This window comes from Chelonoidis abingdonii, chromosome 1, assembly GCF_003597395.2.
Source record: "Chelonoidis abingdonii isolate Lonesome George chromosome 1, CheloAbing_2.0, whole genome shotgun sequence".
In the NCBI taxonomy this organism is placed as follows: Eukaryota; Metazoa; Chordata; order Testudines; family Testudinidae; genus Chelonoidis; species Chelonoidis abingdonii.
In genome coordinates this window covers 158,001,902-158,022,914 of record NC_133769.1, presented here as the reverse complement: position 1 = coordinate 158,022,914, position 21,013 = coordinate 158,001,902, and the positions used below count along the sequence as shown (strand labels likewise).

General features: G+C 42.8%; 1 protein-coding gene across 4 annotated transcripts in view; it reads right to left on the bottom strand.

The window, feature by feature from the left end:
- Positions 1–21,013, bottom strand: part of GSK3B (glycogen synthase kinase 3 beta) — a 238,443-nt gene that overhangs the window by 12,064 nt on the left and 205,366 nt on the right. For 2 of the 4 annotated variants that reach the window (XM_032799930.2, XM_032799929.2), the window contains exons 9-11: positions 9,606–9,644; positions 7,406–7,592; positions 2,395–2,493 (exon numbers count right to left, since the gene is read on the bottom strand). In XM_032799930.2, coding sequence (XP_032655821.1) covers positions 2,395–2,493; positions 7,406–7,592; positions 9,606–9,644 — 325 coding nt within the window. The remainder of the gene's footprint in view (positions 1–2,394; positions 2,494–7,405; positions 7,593–9,605; positions 9,645–21,013) is intronic. The other 2 variants (XM_032799932.2, XM_032799931.2) reach the window with 2 other exon arrangements.

The following is a 21,013-nucleotide window of genomic DNA, read 5'->3' as shown; positions in this document are numbered from 1 at the left end:
AGCACCGTCAGAAGTGACAGCGATTACGTAACAGGGCCCTAAGGTGGGTTGTTTGTAGGGACTAAACCTGGACTCTATGGATTTTGAAGTCTGAGCAGCTACTACTTGAGCTAACTGATCAGGTCCACTGGCTTGAAGGCACTATGACTCAAATTCAACAGACACTATAACTGGTCTAGCCACTAGAGGGGGACAAAACGCCACACCGTATTACCATGCAATTATAACCCGCACTAACTTGTGCAACCTTTTCAAATCTCATGCTACGTTTACAATCAGCTAACAGCTCACCACTGTAAGAGTGGCTTTGAATAATGTATTTATAAGTACAAACTTTTGCTGAAAAGTGTCATTGTCAGTGTGGGTGCCCTGTGTCAGATGGCAACCCCCTTCCCATGCTGCTCTGATACTGGTTTAATGATTAGAAGAATTTTGCTGCTCAGGGTCCCAGTGCTTCCCATAAATGGCCAGGGGTTTTTCCTGCATCCACGACAGCTTCTTATGCAGAGATTGGGGAGGGGGAAAAGCAGTGGCCCCTCCCTGCAGTGCTCAAGGGTGGGCTTCACCCCCCTCCCCTGGTTCAGCCAGAGGCTCTGGCAGCAGGCTTCACCCTCCCCCACCCTAACTTCAGGGCTTTGGGTTTCAGTCACCCCCACGGTAGCAGGGCTCTGGCTGTGGACTCTGGGCTTCAGCCCCCCACTCCCCACCACCCGGCTCCAGCTATGGGGCTCTGGGCTTCTGCAGGGCCAGCCTTACTGGGTGCTGTGGTCCAGAGGCAAGAAGTGGGGGAAGGCCGGGGAAATGGGGAGAAAGCAGTGGGAACCAGGGGAGGCTAGGGCACCAAACTATAACTATACATTATTTTTATTATTGAGTCTGCAAAAAAACGCTACATCAATCAATTACAATGATTTGGATATGTAAATATACATATCTGTTTTTCCTGAAGTATTTTAGGAAATATTGTCAGAGCGACCCCTCATCTAGATAATGAATTCTATTGTCAGAGCTAAAGCAAATCAGGTTCGCACAATTTCCAATAGAGCCTAATCCTGAAATCTTAATTTGGGCTAAATTCCCCCAGCATAAGAATTTTGTCTGAGTAAGAACTACACAGGTTTGGGTCCAAGATTATCAAAATAGCTGTGTATGCAAAAGACTATGAAGACGTAACTGAAAAGTTATCGAATATTGAACTATATCTCAAAATTTACCTGTAGCTGCAAAAGATTCTCATAAGGATCAAAGACATCGGCCCACCTCAGCAATATAGTGGCTACTAACAAGAGGGTTAAAATGCTGACACTAATTAGCCATTTTTTAGTATAGTTCACACTTAGGACTTGACCTGAAATGTTTTCCCCAACGTGAGCTCTTCGAAAGCTGTGCTAAGCAAAGCAAGGACAGTGCTTTTTTGAACTCACACTAGTTAATTTCTCATCACCTCTAAGCAACACCTTTTTGTTCCCTGTGCACATCCTGTAGCTCATTTGAAAGACAACACCTTCAGCCACACAAAACCCCTGAGAACATACTGAGGCATTGGCTCAGCACTGACTCAGAGAGAAGAGTGCCCTCTCTTGAATCATCAACACTATTCCATACTTGCACTCCCAAGTTTTCCTTGCAGATCTCTTGGCCAAGCTCTAATACTGCTCAGCTTGTAAGTTCATATAAGATCAACACCACACCGGGGTATGTCTCCAGACCAGTAATGAGGTTTTATAAGTTTCTGCCAGCAAGAGACAGAGACAAAGAAGAGAACCACTCATGGTTGGGCAAAAAGCCAGAGCACTATTTCGTGCCCAAAGCTGGTATAAGGGCACCCACAATAAGAAGTTGTAAGTGCTTAGGTGCAGCAGAAATCAATACAAGTGAATCCCTTGGTAATCCTTTCTGGAAGTGCTAATGTATTTTGCATTAATGAGAAAATCTTGTTTATCCACAATCAGTCAAAATTTGATTGGAAATAAACCTTTCGGATGAGGCTACATTTACTGCGCTGATTATTTATCTTTTTCCTAGGCATCTCTAAAACTAGTTAAAGTTCAGAGCTCAACAAAATCAGCGCTGAATGTTTGTGGGGTCCAGAAATTAACTGACAAGGAGGGTCTTTAGAAGGTGAGCTTATTCTCATTGTTCCACTTCTTCACACTAGAAATTTGAGTGAAAGAGACACAGACACTAGGATGCGTCATTAAAATGAGCTGGGCTAGGACTCAGGTTAGTATTGCCAAAGTGCCCACAGCCAGCTAATCTAACAAAACTGAGTTTAAAATGGAGTTGGAATTAAATTATTCCTCATCCACCCCAGGGTCTGTTACTCAAGCTTCTTAATGGAAGGAGCGTAGTTTGAGAGAGAAGGGAGACAGGCAGGCAGGCGCATGTTCTCACCTGAGGCTGCTGTAGCATTTGTAGGGGTTGAAGCAGCTGCTTGATTCCGAGCATGAGCAGGGATGAGGATCGAAGCCAAAGATGGGTTACTTGACAGTTCTGGAGGGGAGGTGGAACAAACAGAGTTAGCTTATAGTCCACACAGAATCTCTGCATGCAGATTAATTCCTTGGGTTTCTCAGCAAACGTAACCATCAATGAAATGCATGCCCTAATCAACAAGATCACATTACACTTTCATGTATGTCCACGAGCAAGAGGAAGCTACAGTGATATCCAGCATGGGAATTTCCAGAGCAAAGCATCTCTGTACAGTATCAGCTACAAGAAGTGATCATTTCCCAGTGAAAGGAGATGACCGTGGAGTTAGCAAAGCACCGACCAATCCTGGTCCTTGGAAACAGCCTTTTAATATGACTTCATTCTGAGAATCACCCTTTCCCTTTATGAACACACCCACTCACAGCAAGCTTAAAGGAGAAGGCTGATGACAACAGTGTGCTGCTTTGGGAATTGACTGTTACAGGTTCTCCAACAGCTCCGGGGTGTCAGTTCCTTGGCTCACAAACTCCATTAGAGACACAAGGTGGGTGAGGTAATAGCTTTTACTGGACCAACTTCTGTCGGTAAGAGAGGCAAGCATTCGAGAGAGGCCACTATACTGCTGAGATGGGATGGTGTCTTTGTCTCTCTTGCCAACAGATGGTCCAATAAAAGCTATTACCTCATCCATCTTGTCCCTCCAATAGCTTGGGATTGACACAGCTACAACTACACTGCATTAAACTCCGCAAGTCAGGGAACTACAAACCCAACACCAGTGACCTAGTTAAGTATCCTTAAATGCTGCCAAGCAGCCTAAAAGGGCTGATCCTTCCTTTGAAGGCACAGGGAAAAGCTAAAGGATTTGATTTTCAGGTCAGTTAAATGGAACACAAAAGTTACTACTGTTCTTTCTAAAAAACGTAACTTAAGAAAAACAGACCAGCCAAGCTGCTGAGGCCCCAAATTTAAAATAGACGCAATATGTATCAGAATAACAGGCATCTTGTAATGGCAACAGGTGGTAACACTATGAGCTAAGTGTGATGGGGTCGAGCTGACTAGGTCATCAAGTGATAATACTGAAGGGGATCAGTCTAGTGCTACACCGAAGCTGGCAGTGGAGCAAGGAGGAAGGAGAATCTCCTGAAGGCTGTTCCAGGAGGGGAAACGATTGCCTCTAAAGGAAGCCACAACGGGGAAGTCACCTCAAGGAAGGAGGAGAAACACAACCCTTGGCACTGCAAGAACTTGCAGACAGTAGTTATTAGAAAACCCTGTAAAGAGAGAAAAATCTGTCCTGAAACCAAGTCCAATCATCCCGCAGACACACAGGGTGGTTTTGTACATGGCTGTCACTAGCTACTGGGTTTTATCTACTACGCAGATTAAGGAGCCTGTATCTTTTCTGTAACACATACATTGAATTTAGGGCCTATAAGGGCTGACGTGGCCATTTGATTTTTTTCCTTTTCTCAACAAATAATGTAAAAAGAAAAAGTAATTGACTGAGAAGCCAGGCTGAAGAAAGCCCATTTCGACTACTTACTAACCTCTCACCAGTGTACAGTGTTGGACTGTGCTTCCACAAAATACACAGAAATTCTGACTGTGCATAAACAAACATGAGTCACTGAAATAACTGAAACCAGACCAACACAATCCAACTATGAGCACACAGCTACTAGCCACTCCACACCCACACCCAAAGAAGTTACTCCACTATTCCCTCCCTCCCTCCTCAAGTAATTTCTTAAATCAGTTGGTAGAGGGAACTCACTGTGTATCTCGCTGTTTCTCCAGAGCCTAGTGCAAACAAATATACTGTTCTGTTAGCCACTGGTATGTAAGCGAACAGGGAAATGAAGTGGAAATATGGACACTTATTCTACCAAGAGCGCAGTAAAAAGTCATTCATCTTGCTTGACACAGTACCCCTCGACAGGAGTGTTTTAGAGATAGCAAACCTAGTTAAAATTTATTGCGGCCAAGTGTCAATAGCCAGACTCCCAATGTCTAAAAGGTATGGCTGACCTAGTATAACTACAATGAGTCATCACAGCTTCCATTCCAGTGTGATTCTTCCTGCATCCAGACATTAAAGAATTCAGCTCACACTGGCAGAATAGCCACTTTCACTCACTAAGCATCTTCCCACCTGTGGTTCAGGCAGAAAATCTACTAGAAGTGCAAACATGTTAGAAGCTACACTAGAGAGTAGAGGTAATAGGCAGAAGAGGCCCACACCCTTCCCATTGTATCCAAGAATCTAAACTCAAGATGCTGTGAATATCACAGGATTTTCGACTAGAGAGGGATGGCTCAATTCAGAGAAAATAACTGATCCAAAACAAACTGCAATTTTTTGAAGTTTAATTCAAGATTCGGTTAAAAACTTGATTAAATACGTGATCTCCCATTTGTGTGTAGCTGCAACACACCTCCTGGTTCTGCCCAGTACTGGACATGCCAAAATACTGCAGGGAAAGGCTGGATTTGTGTGATCTGCAGCCTGCCTGTCTCTCCCTCCCTTCTCTCTCGGAAGATTTCCAGCCCAAGATCTGAAAAAGAACTTAACTTCCGGGTGCCTAACTGAATCAAATCCCCAGCTCAGGATTCTGAATCCCTCTCTGCACTCTGTTATGGCTGTAGGAAGCCTTTGCCTGGAATGCCGTTAGCTTGCAAAGACTTCAGCATCTGTCCACACACAATTGTACAAGACATCTTACAAGGACTGGCTGCCACAACTGGGACCATATCTTTAGTTCAGTTCCAGCAGAATCAGTGCAGTTTACAGAGGTATATCCCTATCAAGGAAAATGAAGTCAAACGTTACAGATGTACCAGTTCAGCTTGTCCTCCTAGCTCCATTCCAATGTAATGTCTTGTGTTTAGAAATAGCCCAGTAGCCCCTGTTCCCGGTATCAATGGGCTAGTTACTTCAGTAATCCCAGAATGCATTGGTAAAACTACATTTTTAAGACCTGTTTGCTGCATATGCAAGCATCACTAAACAGTAACAAGGACAAGTGAGAGGACCAAACTTTTCACGCAATTACGTCCCTGCAATAATTTCTTCTCAACACAGACAAGCCCTTCAGCGTTTCAGCCCCCATACATTACAGGCTGCACCCGCTTCCAAGCCAAGCTATTTTGTCTTAAAGTAAACTGGACCTGCATGGTACTCAGAAGGTTATAGTGCAAAGATTTCTAGTTATGTGGAGACACAGTTAGGTTTCAAATGGAACTTTCTGATTAAAAAAATGAAGTAAAACAATACACTGACTGCTTTTTACTGCCTAAAAAAGACACTGGCAAAACGGCAGCTTTGTGTCAGAGGCAGAAAATCATTTTCTGATCTGCTGGTTCAACTGCAAAACTCCACGTTAGTAATGACTAACACAGCACAGTAGTAACAGGAATATCAGATGCCTCGGTGGGACCAAGCTGGTAGGCTCTGTTACGACACTGGTAGTTCAGGGCGGCAAAAATGTGTAAATGATTGTGGATGGAAGTGATCATAGAATCATAGACTATCAGGGTTGGAAGAGACCTCAGGAGGTCATCTAATCCAACCCCCTGCTCAAAGTGATGAGGGAGACTGTGCAATTTCAATACTAGCAACACGTGCACAGTGTTGTGTGTGGACAATGCTTTTTACAGATCGAGCAGGACTAAACAGTACAACAATTTCCCCTTGTAATGTATATCGGCCCTGTGTGTGCTGTTAAAACTACATTTCAAATTGGTTTAGCCTGTCCACTTTTTCTCTCTGGGAAGCATTTTGGTACATCCAATGCAGTGCACTTCCCACATGGGTAGTGTTAATCATGTTAAGTCAAAAGACTACATTTATGTTTACCCTCCCTGGCAGGGCTTGAACTAGTGTAGTAGCATGGTTTAAAAGTTACTGTGTACGGACACAAACCTCGCTTCAGTTAGCTGGGTTACAACTGGGCACCACGGTCCAAACCTGGGAGCATGGACAGGACTCTGTTTCAGGCATAAGAAGGTGGATCTTGCACTTACCGCAGAGCAGGCCTCAATGCCTAAACTACATGAGCTGAACTGAATGGGAACAGATTCCTAGCAGGTAACAGTGCACAGGGATTCTTCCCTGCCCTAACGCTAAGAGCTTGCAGCTATTTATGTAGAAGACTACACTACATCACTAACAAGCGTGTACACCACATTTCTTGCACTCCATACTTAACCAAACCAACCCTGAAGACTCACCAAATGCGAATGGAGAGAATAAATGGTGTAAGGGATGTAAGCTTTGCATGTACATTTTTGGGGGGGAAAGGAGGCAAGGATGGCTAATCGGGTACTGGTGTGGCTGCAGACAGTTCAACATGGTACATTTCAGGGTCATGCTGTGTAAGTTAAGAAGTTACTGTCTCAAAAGTTCTTACTCTATTTACTGTTGGATGACAGATGTAGTATTTATAGCTCTGGAGAACCAAGGACTCCATATCTGCGCTCCCCCCCCCCGCCCCCGACCAGGCAGCCTGGGCAGCAGCAATGCAAGCTTTTCCACATGGCTTCCCAACAACCTGCTTCAAACATGATGAACAGGGTCATCTTTAGAAGGCAATTCAGTCTCCCGTGGTCCACTGGGTCCTCAACCTTTGTGGTGAGACTCCAAACAAAGCTATCACTTGGACTGTGGATGCTAGGAATTGGACTGAAGCTGCAAACTTATTTTATGCAATCAGATAGTAACAACTTCCAGTCCCATGAACTGAGTTTGAATCAATAATGCAAGAGGATAACGATTTCATAACCCTTTCCTCCCCTCCCTCAAAGCTGATGCAGTCCATTTTTGAGAACCATCACTGGCTATACAACTGGTCCATGTTCTTCCCCCCCCTCTTGATTTTACTACTGGGGGAATGGCATTTGTATGACAGAACATTTGGCAGAGTGCTTCTTCCCAACGGAAGGCTCCTCAACGCTCACAGGCTACCTTGAGTGGTGAAGTTGAAGAGTGCAGGTTTCTCTCGCCCATTGGGTAGTTTGACATTTGGGTCCCGTAGTTCATCGAAGAAAGAGTGCGCACATGCTTCCAGGGGAGTCAGGCGGGCAGTGGGGGTGTACTCCAGCAGACGGCTACATAGTGCGATTGCTTCTGGTGGAGTGCGGGGTCGGAAGACCTACAGAAAAACAAGAGACAGATTGTTTGGACTTGTTTCTTTTTTATTAATGCAGTAAGTCTGAGCAGTTAAATCTCTCAGTGCCTAGTGAGTTGAAACTAAATGCTATTTGTGCTAATATAATGGGTCCTCATGTGTTGGGATGGGAGAATCCAGCTTCTGCGGTTGAAAAGGTTTAGTGCAAAGGGTTTCGCTGTGTGGGTGAAGGGTGTAATGATAGTGAAAGGCTGCATGGGAGAGCTCAGAAAAAACAACTTTAAGAATTAAAGGAAAATTCATTGATCTTATGACAACAAACACAGTGGGTGAAATCAGCCATGCATATGATGGAGCGCAAATGAGCAGGATTGACTAAAAGTCAAAATTAAAAAGGTCGCCACCGTTCATTTTGGCAGTAAACAAATGATTTTTCCCCCTAATGTTGATTTTTGCAGGCAAGTTGGTCAGATTATTGCTATGGATGACACTGTTCAAGTTTGGAAATGAACAGGCGTGGTGCAGGAAAGCTCTCTAGTTCAAGTTTACAGGTGCCGCTTCTTCTTGACCTTACTGTGTTAAGTGATTCCTATTAACAGGGATAATTCCTGCACATTTGGCGTTTGTGAGAACACTAAAAGGTGGTGAGTGAGAAAGCTATCTGACTCTCTCAGAAGTTTACCTTGAGGATATAAACCAGAGTTCACAGCAGTTCTTCCTTGAAGTTGTAGTTCAGACCCCTTAAAAATGGTCCTACATAGCCAGAATGACACCCCAAATCTGCCTTCCCCATCTCATTACATTCAAGGCAAAATTGGACAGTCACATCCATGTCCTTAACACCCTGCTCGAGCAGTTTCCGTTCACTCTGTTGCACAAGGAATACAGGCCAGGGAGAAGTGCGGTGGGAGGTGGGGTGGGAGTGTTAAATTCTGATGTCAGCATTTTTGATGCAATTGAGCTAATCCAAAATGCTTTTGCACCAATGTAGGTGAATCCAAACCATCCAGCACCAAGGAATGACCTATACATCACATGCTAACTGACTGCAGCCCCAGACACCTGGACAGGCTCTGCTTGGGCAGATTTTAAACTGAAGACATTTACGCTCATATTAATTAAAATTAATCAGGTCACTGACAACAATTGACTGATTTTTTTTTTAACTCCTTGGTACCCAGCTGGGTCAGGAGCACCTGAGTTAGTTCTAATGCATTCTGTACTAACTCATCATGTCAGGGAATCCTGACTCCTGGAGCCAAAGAGTTAAGGTACTAAGAGAGCAGAATTTGTTCAGGTTGCTGGGAAGTTACTGAGAAGGCTACAGTAACGTAAGAAAAAGCTTCAGTTTGGCACTAAAGCCCAAATGATGTAGCCACTGAAGTCACAGAACTTCTGCTGACTTCCACGCTTGAAGTAGCTGTGCGTAAATTTTTAGGGGGAGAGGTAGATGGAGGTTATTTACATTCCGTGTCAAAATCCATTGCCTCCAGAGTTTGGATTACTGACCACAATATAAGGGTGGTGCAGTGGCATACGTTTCCCAGTTACAGCCCACACGAGAACAGGACAGTCTCCTTTTATTAAAAGAAGATAGAACACAGAGAGCCACTGAAATCTGCCCTTTAACAAAGGAATCCCTCTGACCTCCTACTCCCTTAAATTCTTTATCTTTCAGGTCAGTGAACCTCTGTCAGCATTTATATAATTTAAGAAACAACTGCTCAGCCTCTGTCTGGACTCGGAATGAGTCACTCAAGGTAAGCAATTACTACAATAATCTACACGTCAGAAACTGAAAAACCAAAAAACCCCACACAAATACCCACCCTCCACAAATAAAGAGTAATTAAAAAGTGAAACGTGTGCAGATCTACGCCTATCTAATCATTACCTTCTTGTATGACACGGGGAAAATATTGACCTGGCTGCTAGCTGATGTGTGGCTGTTTGAACCCAACTTTTCCACTTCTAGCTTTTCTCTCTCCTCTTTTCAAGACTAGCCCTAATAATTTGAAAAAACGTTTAAGTACATACCCGCACTCCTGAGGTGAAATGTCCTGTTCCTGACGAGTCCTAAAGATGATAATGCAGTGAAATAATCCAAACAGGGGGAGTCAATCCAAAAGAGAATAGTCCAGCAAGGAAAAATATATCCAATATTATAAGAAATCCATGGCGTGGGCGACACAGAAAATGTTTATACAATTAGAAACTTTAAACATCAGTCTCCATAGCAGCAAGTCCAACTTGACCACAGTGTATGTTAAAAAAATTGATTGTGCAATGGTGAGGCATAGTATAGAAACATTTCTATGTTAATTTATGTTCCAATGCCAGTGCGTTTACTAAAAAAATTAATAACAAAAAAAGTTGAAATCAAAATTCTAACTAGAAAGAAAAGGGTAACTGAGCTGCCATATTAAATAATTTGCAGTCCTCTCTGTCCTGGATATAAATGTCCATAGACAATGGAGCTGAATTAGTTTGTCTTAGTGTGTGAATCCCTCACGCACAGACTACATACATATTTTTCCTCTGTAAATCTGTCCCAAAGACACAATGTGAATTTTTTTTAAAAAACCAATTTATGATTTCTGCTGAAGAGAAAATAAGAAGTTTTAATTTGTATTTCTAATTTGGCTGTCTTAAATTTGTGTGAGCTATGAGTGTACCAGGCCGCCGCGGATTATTCTCCATTTTGGATTGACTTCCCCACCAATGGATTTGTTTTGATGATGTTATCCTCTTTAGGATTCTTCAGGAACTGGACATGTCTCCTCAGGAGTGAGGGTATGGACTTAGTTTTCTCACTTTATTGTGAGATCTTCCCCCTCATACCCTTGCACCCATTACTTAAAGCAAAAACCTGCATCTTTTAGCTATAGTAATTCAACACAGTTCCACCTGAAATTCTGGCTAATTCACCCACCAAGAACTACACAAAAGGGTACAACATTAAACATTAAGAGCAAGGGACAGTCACAGTTAGAGGTGAAGTGCACAACAAGATGTATGCCAACACTTAAGCACAATGAGGCGCATCCTGAAAGCTGGGATGGTGTCAGTGCTCTATTGTGCCTAAGTGCCTAGAGGACGGACGTGACTCACCGTTAGCTGTGAACTCCCTCACTTTTATGTTCTGGTGAGACAGTTAAACATTCCTAATGTAGTTTTCAGTGAGGGAATTGATTTAGTAAATAATCCGCGGATTATTTTTTAGTCTGCGGACTAAAATTTAGTGCACGGACTAAAATCCGGCCCGTCAGAGTAAAATCTACTTCAATTTACAATACATCTGGGTGAAGGGAAAAGAAAGCTAAGTTCATGAAGTAAATATAGTTGGGGAGACTAACTTTTAGTATGCAGACTAAATATGGCTGGGCAAAATGCACAGCAAGGCCACAAACAAAAACAAAAACAACAAAAAAAAAAAAAACCAAAAAACAAACCACTGACAGGAACTTTTAAAGTGACCAAATACTACCCCACCTGCGCAGTAATTCATTTTTATAAAATGAAATGACTACTTTTTTCAAGGGGAGATGTCCACAGTAGGGACAGACTAGTACATTTCATTTTCAAAAAATGAATGTGTTTTGGAGATAAACAAATGCAAAAAAAAAAAGTCTTTACATATAACATTTCTCAAGCAGAATTTGCACTTGCATAACTCAAAAACTAAATTTCCCAAAACAACCATTTTCAGGCTGAGACCTCACTTGCCAGAGTTTCAGCCACGATCACATTTTTTATGGCTGAGTTACAAATCCCGTGAAAATTCTTGTGTAGAATGGACATGTAGATTCATCTGAATAGCCATACAGTTTTTTCCTTCCACTCCTCAATGACTCTATACTATTGCAAAAAGCTGGAATACAATGCTAGTTCGTCCTTTCTTCAAGTCTGTTGTTGATGTTCAAATGCTAATAAACTTTCATGGCTAAATAGGAAAACCAAGTCTGCTGCCTCTTCCAAATGGCCCCTCCTTCCTAATATACACTGTGATCAATGTGCATTTTACTAACCACTTTCCAGAGACTGGCAATCATTTTAGACCTTTCAAAAACCATTGCCAAGTTAAACGTCTCTAATATGACACACTGTTCCATTCCTCAAAAGGTGAATTAAGAGAGAACTTATGTGAAGTCTTTGTTCACAAGCAGCATATTCACTTTTAATCTTAATTTAAACTAGCTGCAGTTGGTTAACAGTGCTCATGACCTGGCTGAATTTTAAAATCTTTCTACAGTGGGAGTGGGAAGAAAGAGAACAGATGGGGCTTAGGACGGACACACGTCTTGCTTTACTCAATCAGCATTCAGCTCTCAAACCAGACCACATGGGGTACTGGCAACATATTGTTTTAACCAAATGGCTAGTCTGACTTTCAGTCACTGACATTCTTATAACAGACTTTTTTTCATACACAACATGGAACTCTCTTTTCTCTGTATAATTAAGCACCAAATCTGAGACTTGACAATGTTACCCCAACGTGCTTGTCTATCCTCATACGTATTACAAGACATTACTTCATGCCATCAGCCACCATGTGTTTTGCATGCAGATTCTGGCAACTGTTAGCATGCTGTGACACTCAGGAGAGCAGAGGCTTATTAAAAATAACTATGTTGCTATTGCATAAGAACATAAGAATGGCCATATTGGGTCAGATCAATGGTCCATTTAGCCCAATACCCTGTCTTCTGACAGTGACCAATACCAGGTGTTTCAGAGAGAATGAACAAAACAGGCAATCCTCAAGTGATCCGTCGCCCATTCCCGGCTTCTGGCAAACAGAGTCTAGGGACATTTCAGAGCATGGTTTTGCATCCCTGCCCATCCTGGCTAACAGCCATTGATGGACTCATCAAGTTCTTTTTTGACTCATCTAGTCTTGGCCTTCACTGCATCCTCTGACAAAGAGTTCCACAGGTTGTGCATTGTGCAAAGAAATACTTCCTTTTGTTTGTTTGTTTTAAACCTGCTGCCTCTTAAATTAATTTAGTGACCTTAGTTCTTGTGTTATGAAAAGGAGTAAATAACACTTCCCAATATACTTTCTCCACAATAGTCATGATTTTATAAACCTCTATCATATCCCCCTTAGTTGTCTCTTTTCCAGGCTGAAAAGTCCCAGTCTTATTAATCTCTCCTCATATGTAAGCTATTCCATACCCTTAATCATTTTTGTTGTCCTCTTCTGTACCTTTTCCCAATTCCAATATATCTTTTTTGAGATGGGGGGATCACATCTTCATGCAATATTGAAGATCTGGGCATACCATGGATTTTATATAGAGGCAATATATGGAGGGAAGGGATAGCTCAGTGGTTTGAGCATTGGCCTGCTAAACCCAGGGTTGTGGTTCAATCCTTGAGATGGCCATTTAGGGATCTGGGGCAAAAATCTGTCTGGGGATTGGTCCTGCTTTGAGCAGGGAGTTGGACTAGATAACTTCTTAAGGTCCCTTCCAACCCTGATAGTCTATGTTTGCGTTAAGTTAAAAGGGCAAACGCTGCTAAACTTCCTGTGGTTGGAGTCTCTCTTGTCTGTACAGATATAACGGAGACTGATGATTTCTCCCAAAACAATGTAGTTTTTCATAATTCTTCAAAAGTTCCTTTCTCCCATTTTTCACAATCTGTGTTATGGCTGTGCCATATTTCCAAAGTTATTTTGCCCGTGTTTTTTAGTCTAACAGTGAAAACAACTGCATTAAAAATAAGTAAAAAACCACTAAAGTTTTACTGGCAAGTTCAGGCCATCCTACTCTGTGTGTAAGGGGCAATGGTTTAGTGTCATCTGGAAACTTGCTGAGGGTGCAATCCACACCATCCTCCAGATCATTAATGAAGAGATTGAACAAAACCGGCCCCAGGACCGACCCTTGGGGCATGCCGCTTGATACCGGCTGCCAACTAGACATGGAGCCATTGATCACTACCCGTTGAGCCCAATGACCTTGCCAGCTTTCTATCCACCTTATAGTCCATTCATCCAGCCCATACTATTTTAACTTCCTGATCACTTTCCTCTCCTCTAAGTGCTTCAGAATTGATTCTTTGAGGACTTGCTCCATGATTTTTCCAGGGACTGAGGTGAGGCCGACTGGCCTGTAGTTCTCCAGATCCTCTTCCTCTTTTTTAAAGATGGGCACTACATTAGCCTTTTTCCAGTCATCCAGGACTTCGCCCGATAGCCATGAGTTTTCAAAGATAATGGCCAATGGCTCTGCAATCATATCCGCCAACTCCTTTAGCACTCTCAGATGCAGTGCATCCGGCCCCACGGACTTGTGCTCGTCCAGCTTTTCTAAATAGTCCTAAACCACTTCTTTCTCCACAAAGGGCTGGTCACCTCCTCCTCATATTGTGCTGCCCAGTCCAGTAGTCTGGGAGCTGACTTTGTTCGTGAAGACAGAGGCAAAAAAAGCACTGAGTATATTAGCTTTTTCCACATCCTCTCTCACTAGGTTGCCTCCCTCATTCAGTGAGGGGTCCATACTTTCCTTGACTTTCTTCTTGTTGCCCAATTCATAAAATTAATGACAAAAGAATACAAAAAAATAGAACAAAATTATTTATGCCCCACAAACATTTTTATATCAGTTAGAATGAGAATGAACAGAATGAATAATCTGTTTGATAATCTCCCCTCAAAACTATAGTCTGAACATGAATTTTGGAAGCTGTAGAAGCAGAACAGAATCTGCATAAATCCTGGGAAAAAGTGAGGATAGCAACAGCGGGAAGGAAAGGTGGTAGCAACAGAAAGGTATAGCTAGTACCAGCAAGAGGAGAGAGAAAAGCTCACAGATGAGACTGTGCTATTTGACCTCAAGCTCAGACTGAGTGGAAAAGAACAAGGCTGGCCTACAGCTAACATAAAAGGTCCCAAGTTCCAGGCTCAGTCATCAGCATACTATTTAAATGTGCAAACACAGAGAGATAAAAGCTAGTAAGAAAATAGGTTTATAATAATCAGTACTTCGGCAAATCCTTCTTTCTGGTATTAGTTCTCCACTGTATTATATGAAGAACACATTCATAAAGACAGCATCCACCAACCTAGTCTATAATGCCTCCTGAATGTTTATACAGATGGCCAGATTACTGTCCTGCACAGCTCCAAAATGAAAACCAGGCTGCACCAATAAGCTTGGAGAAATATCAGAAGGGCTCAATCCCAGCAATACAAGATTCCTGGATGCAGTTCATCTTAAGTGGTAACTATCTTCTCCAGTCATATAAACTAATTATAAACTTATAAATAGATACATTCATGGAGGATAGGTCCATCAATGATTATTAGCTGAGATGGTCATGGATACAACCCCATGCTCCGCGTGACCCTAACCCTCCAACTGCCAGAAGCTGGAACTGGAAAACAGGGGATGATCACTAGAAATTGCCCTGTTCTGTTCATTCCCTCTGAAGCATCTGCGCAACTGGCCACTATTGGAAGACAGGTTACTGAGGTAGATAGATCATTGGTCTGAGTCAGTGTGGCTGCACTTATGTTCTTAGAGGCTTGCTCACAGGGAAGGAAAAACGCTGCTTCATAAATTATGTGAAAATCAGAGGGCATCTTAGAGGTATGAGAATAGACCATAACCTGTGCCTACTACTATTTTGCTGTGAAAGAAGACAATCCCCTTCAAAAACAGAACTTGGTCTCTTGTACTCTTTTCATTTTTCATTTCCACTACCAAAATAACTCTCGTCCATCACCACCACACCACTGGCCTGAAGATTCTAGGGCCAGTTAATGAAATTACTCTTTGGAGCACACCCAAATTTAATAGACTACTGTTTTATGTAAGAAAATTGACTTCACATGTGAAAGTCTTGCAAGGGACAGTTATCCCAAGACACCAGAAAGACTAGGATGACTATAAATAACACCACATGCCAAAAGATAGTGTGCACATTCTGGTGAATTTTACCACTTATAACTAGGGCTGTATGTCTGTCACGGAAGTCACTGAAGTCATGGATTCCATGACTTTCCACGACCTCTGTGACTTTTGCAAAGGCCAGTGTGGCTGACCATAGGGCTGCTCAAGTAGCTGGTCCTCGGGACAGCCAAACCAGCCGCTGCTCCGGCAGCCCTAGGCAGCGGTCCCCAGCCGACTGGAGTAGCCATGGTCTGCTGGTCCGGGTAGCGATCCCGCTGGCCGGCCGAAGTAGCCGTGGTCCCTGTCAGCTCGTGCTGCTGGGCCTGGGTGCTCTCCCAATTACGCCCCCCCCCAAACCCCAGTGCCCCCCAGATTTAATCACAGGTATTTTTAATATAAGTTATGAACAGGTCACGGACCATGAATTTTTGTTTACTGCCTGTGCCCTGTCCATGACTTGTTCTAAAAATACCCACCATTAAATCAGTCTTATCTATAACCCATATAATCATCAGCCACCCTCACAACAGTCCTGTGTGGTAGAAAGAATTATCTCCATTTTATAGAGATGGAAGTACAGCAGTCAGGTGAAATGATTTGACTAAAGGAACAAAGCCCATACCTTTCATGCTACTGTGCTACCCTCATGGCCAGAAGTCACACTGGTAGCTCAGTAGAGAAGCTAGCCCTGCTGTAGGCAGCTGACTGGGAAGGTGCTTCCAGTGACAGCAGAGTCCCCACACCAATAAAATGATCAAGGGTCGATGCAGAAATCAAGAGAGCTGTGACTACGGTTTACATGCACCCTAGTGATTAGCCTTCGATAGCTTAAGGGATTGTAAATAACCTGTCAAGTATCAAGGGGTAGCCATGTAAGTCTGTATCCACAAAAACAACAAGGAGTCTGGTGGCACCTTAAAGACTAACAGATTTATTTCAGCGTAAGATTTCGTGGGTAAAAAACATAAGATACAACTGAAGTTGCTACAATCCCTCAGACAGAGGCAAACACCTACAAGATCTTTATCAAGCATTCTTAAAACTACAATACCCACCTGGGGAAGTGAGGAAACAGAGCGAGATAGGTACCCAGAAGTCACCTACTACAGGACAGGTCCAACAAGGAAAACAACAGAACACCACTGGCCATCACGTACAGCCCCCAGCTAAAACCTCTCCAGCACATTATCAACGATCTACAACCTATTCTGGAAAATGATCCCTCACTCTCACAGACCTTGGGAGGCAGGCCAGTCCTTGCTTACAGACAGCCCCCCAGCCTGAAGCAAATACTCACCAGCAACTACACACCACACCACAGAAACACTAACCCAGGAACCAATCCCTGTAGCAAACCTCGTTGGCTACTCTGTCCCCATATCTACTCTAATGATACCATCAGAGGACCCAACCGCATGAGCCACACCATCAGGGGCTCATTCATCTGCACATCTATTAATGTGATATATAGCATCATGTGCCAGCAATGCTCCTCTGCCATGTACACTGGCCAAACTCGACAGTACCTACATAAAAGAATAAATGGGCACAAATCGGACATCAGGAATGGTGAAATACAAAAGCAAGTAGGAGAACACTTCAATCTCCCTGGACATTCTATAACAGATTTAAAAGTAGCTATACTTAAACAAAAAATCCTTCAGAAACAGACTTCAAAGAGAAACAGCAGAACTAAAATTCATTTGCTAATTTAACACCATTAATTTGGGCTTGAATAGGGACTAGGAGTGGCTGACTCATTACAATAGCTGCTTTGCCTCTCCTGAATTGACACCTCCTCATCAATTATTGGGAGTGGACTATATTCACCCTGATCGAAATGGACCTGTCAACACTGGTTCTCCATTTGTGAGGTAACTCCCTTCTCTTCATGTGTCATTATATAACGTCTGCATTTGTAATTTTCACTCCATGTATCTGAAGAAGTGGTTTTTTACCCACGAACGCTTATGCCCAAAAAAATCTGTTAGTCTTTAAGGTGCCACTGGACTCCTCATTGTTTTTGTAAATAAGCTGTGATTCTCACGAAATACTGAAGAGAAGCTTTCAACTCTAGCAACTGATTTACAATGGTCAAAAGAGCAAGGCTTTTAAAAAATAAAAGCTGAGACTGTCTCCGGCATTTGTGTATTTCTCAGAGCAGGAATGGGCCGCTGACCAAAACCTTCATCAGTGCAAAGGCCAGTTCCATACGTAACCATGTGAGCCATCTTTCAGACTTCTCGGGGAATGGCTCAAAAAGAGGGCCCACACAGCCAGGCAGCTCTGCGTGCTGCCTGCAGCTGCGGAACCAGAGCTCTGGCACAGACCCCTGGCCACACCACCGCCTAGGAGCCGAGGGACATACTGGCTGCTTCTGGGGAGCTGTGCGGAACCAAGTAGGGAGTCTGCCAGCCCTACAACCTCTCCCCCACAGTACCACCAGGCCACCTCCCGCCCAAGCATCTGGGATTCCCACCTCTCCCCCAGAGTACACAAGATTTAGTCAGGGGTATGTAGTACAATCCATAGACAGGTCACGGGTACTAAACAAAAACTTCATGGCCTGTGACCAGTCCATGATTTGTACTAAAAATAGCCGTTACTAAAACATAGCCTTACTTATAACTACATACATGTCAATGGGGGTGGGGGATGGGTGGTTGGGGAGGACTGCCACCTGCAGGAAGGAAATGTTCAGTTAAACACTTTCAAGAATCTCCGACATATGGATGCAAACCTACAGTCCCTATCCATGTCCATACAGTACCTAGTGATATTATACTGAGTTTACATAGATGAGATGTCTTTAAATAAAACTAGATTTACTGGGTTTATGTGTTCTCCTCAATGAAAGCAAGGTGGCATAATGGGGTGGTGGTACCATCTCTATCAGATCACAGGAAAAGATCAAGAATAAGGACTGTAAAGTAAAAGTCTGTGGGTAATATAATTTTAAGTGGAGTTTATTCATGTACAGGGACCTGAGTGTAGCGTATGCAGCGCTAAGAAGTTTAAAATAGTTCCAATTCTGAGACTCACGTGGCCATTGCTGTCTAGAAATTGTGTTAAATGCATGAGAAATACCCAAGACAACAGGTCCCAGCCCCAAAGACCTTGTAATCGACGTAGATGACACAAAGACCAAAATTGGAGAGCATGGCAGAGTGTGGTATGTAACACATGAATATTTAAGCCAAGTTTGCAATGTTTTAAAAATATCTTCCTTCATTCCCCTTGCCGATTTTACTTATTTATCTTTCTTATAAATTATCTTTTTATATTTACTTTATGATTAAGAGTTTGTAACCTTTATCCAACATGGTACATACAATAGATAGACTTCTTTTCCACTCTACTCCGCTTTTAATGGTTTTTATTTCCAACATAGTTTTATTAAACTAATTCTTTCCTAAAATGATTTAGATCCTTCCTATGACTAATCCTTTCCCATTTTTATAACATTTGTTAATTTTCTTAATTTCCTATTTATGCTGTTACCTATAGTTATTAATGCTTATCCAATACCTCTACCCTACTCCCAACAATTTCCCACTCTTTCAGAAATCACAGATACCATTATGATAATCAAGTCTGACCTACTGTACACAGCATAAACCACAGGACCTCCCTGAATTCCTGTTTGAACTAGAGAGTGTACCTTTTAGAAAAAAAATCCCATCTTAATTTTAAAAAAAGTCACCAGTGATGCAGAATTCACCATAACCTTTGGTAATGTTTTCCAATGATTATTTACTCTATTAAAAATGTGTGTCTTATTTTTAGTCTGAATTTGTCTGGATTCAACTTCAGCCACTGGATCTTGTTATACTTTTGTCTGCAAGGTGGAAGAGTCCTTTATTATCAAATATTTATTCCCTATGTTGGCATTTACGGATTCTATGGCCACCCTTTAAACTTCTCTTTGTTATGCTAAACAGTTTGAGCTTCTTGAGTCTTCACTAGAAGACATTTAATCATTCTCACGGCTCTTCTTTGAACCCTGTCCAATTTATCAGCAACCTTTCTGAACTGTGGACACCAGAACTGGACACAGTATTCCAGCAGTGGTTGCACCACTGCCAAATATAGAGGTAATACAAGTGCCCTATTCCTATTCAATATTCCCGTTTATACTTCCAGGAATTACATTAGCCCTTTAAATCACAGCACTGCACTGGGAGCTTATGTTCATCTGATTATCCTCCATGAGCCTGAAATCTTTTTCAGAGCCCTTGCTTCACGGGATAGAGTCCCTCATCCTGTAAATATGGCCTGCATTTTTTGTTACTCGTTTTTTAGTGAGTAACTTCTCATTTGGACATATTACAATTATTATTTTTGCTTGCGATCAGCTTGACCAAATGATTGCTCTGTATCAGTGGCCTGTGCTCTTTCGTATTTACCACTCCTGCAAACTTTATCAATGATGATTTCACGTTTTCTTCCAAGTCATTGATAAAACTGTTAAACAGTGTAGGGCAAGAACTGATACTTGATGCCAAAATGCTAGCTCGTCTACAACTTTGCCTATCTCCAACCATGTGCAATCCAGCCCAAGAACACAGATGATTCGGCCAAACCCATTTGGTCCCATGAACATTTCTGAATTTTTGATTAAATAAGAGACGGTCCCAGTCCTATACACAGTGGAATATGGAGGTTAAATGGGCCCATTGCAGGGAAACTCTCTATATTTTTTCTGTTTCAGAGGATAAACAGTTTTAAACTGTGTTTTATTTAGTACTGCTTCTAGATCTACTATTCCTATATCTTCTGCAGGGATCCTGAGCTAAAATTTTCCAAAGTAACTAATGACTGAGTGTCCAACTGACAGGTCTTGCCACTTCTCACAAATCAACTGCAAGACCTTTTGTGGCTCCACTGTCTGATTTAGGTCTTTGCAAGCACAACGGTGCTTTCTAAATTACTTTTGTCTACTCTGTCATTAACATTTAATCTCCTGATAAAACTATATGTTTTTTTCTGCAGAGGTAGATGTTCATACTACCCATTCTTGTGATTCTAGGGAGAACTACTTTCAATCTGTTTTTGTCCTACCATTCACTGTCTAAAGAACATTTTGACTCTTGGCAGCAGTCTCAACTGGCAGCCAAAATCTTGGGATGTTGATGACAATCATTAGATAAGGAGCGCCCAAAGCCAGTGCAACCACTTAGGCAAACTAGGCGGCCACCTGCAGTAATGGGGGTGGAGGGGTGCACAGGAGAATCGCTCCCCGCCCCAGATCACCTCCACTCTGTCTCCTCCGCAGAGCACACAGCCCCCGCTCTAAGTCTCCTCCACTTGGTGCTGTAAGCCTGGGAGGGGAGGAGAATTAGAGTGATGCCGGCGTGCTCAGTGGAGGACGCAGAGTGGAAGAGAGCTGGGGCAGGCTCCCCAGGCGGTGTTAGCTGCCGTGGGGGGTGGGGGTGCCCTCCCTGGGCACTGTTAGCTTTCGCGGGGGGTGGTTGTCTCCCCAGGCGATGTTAGCTTCCGCGGGAGGGTGGGATGGGGGGGGGGCCATCTCCCCAGGGGGGG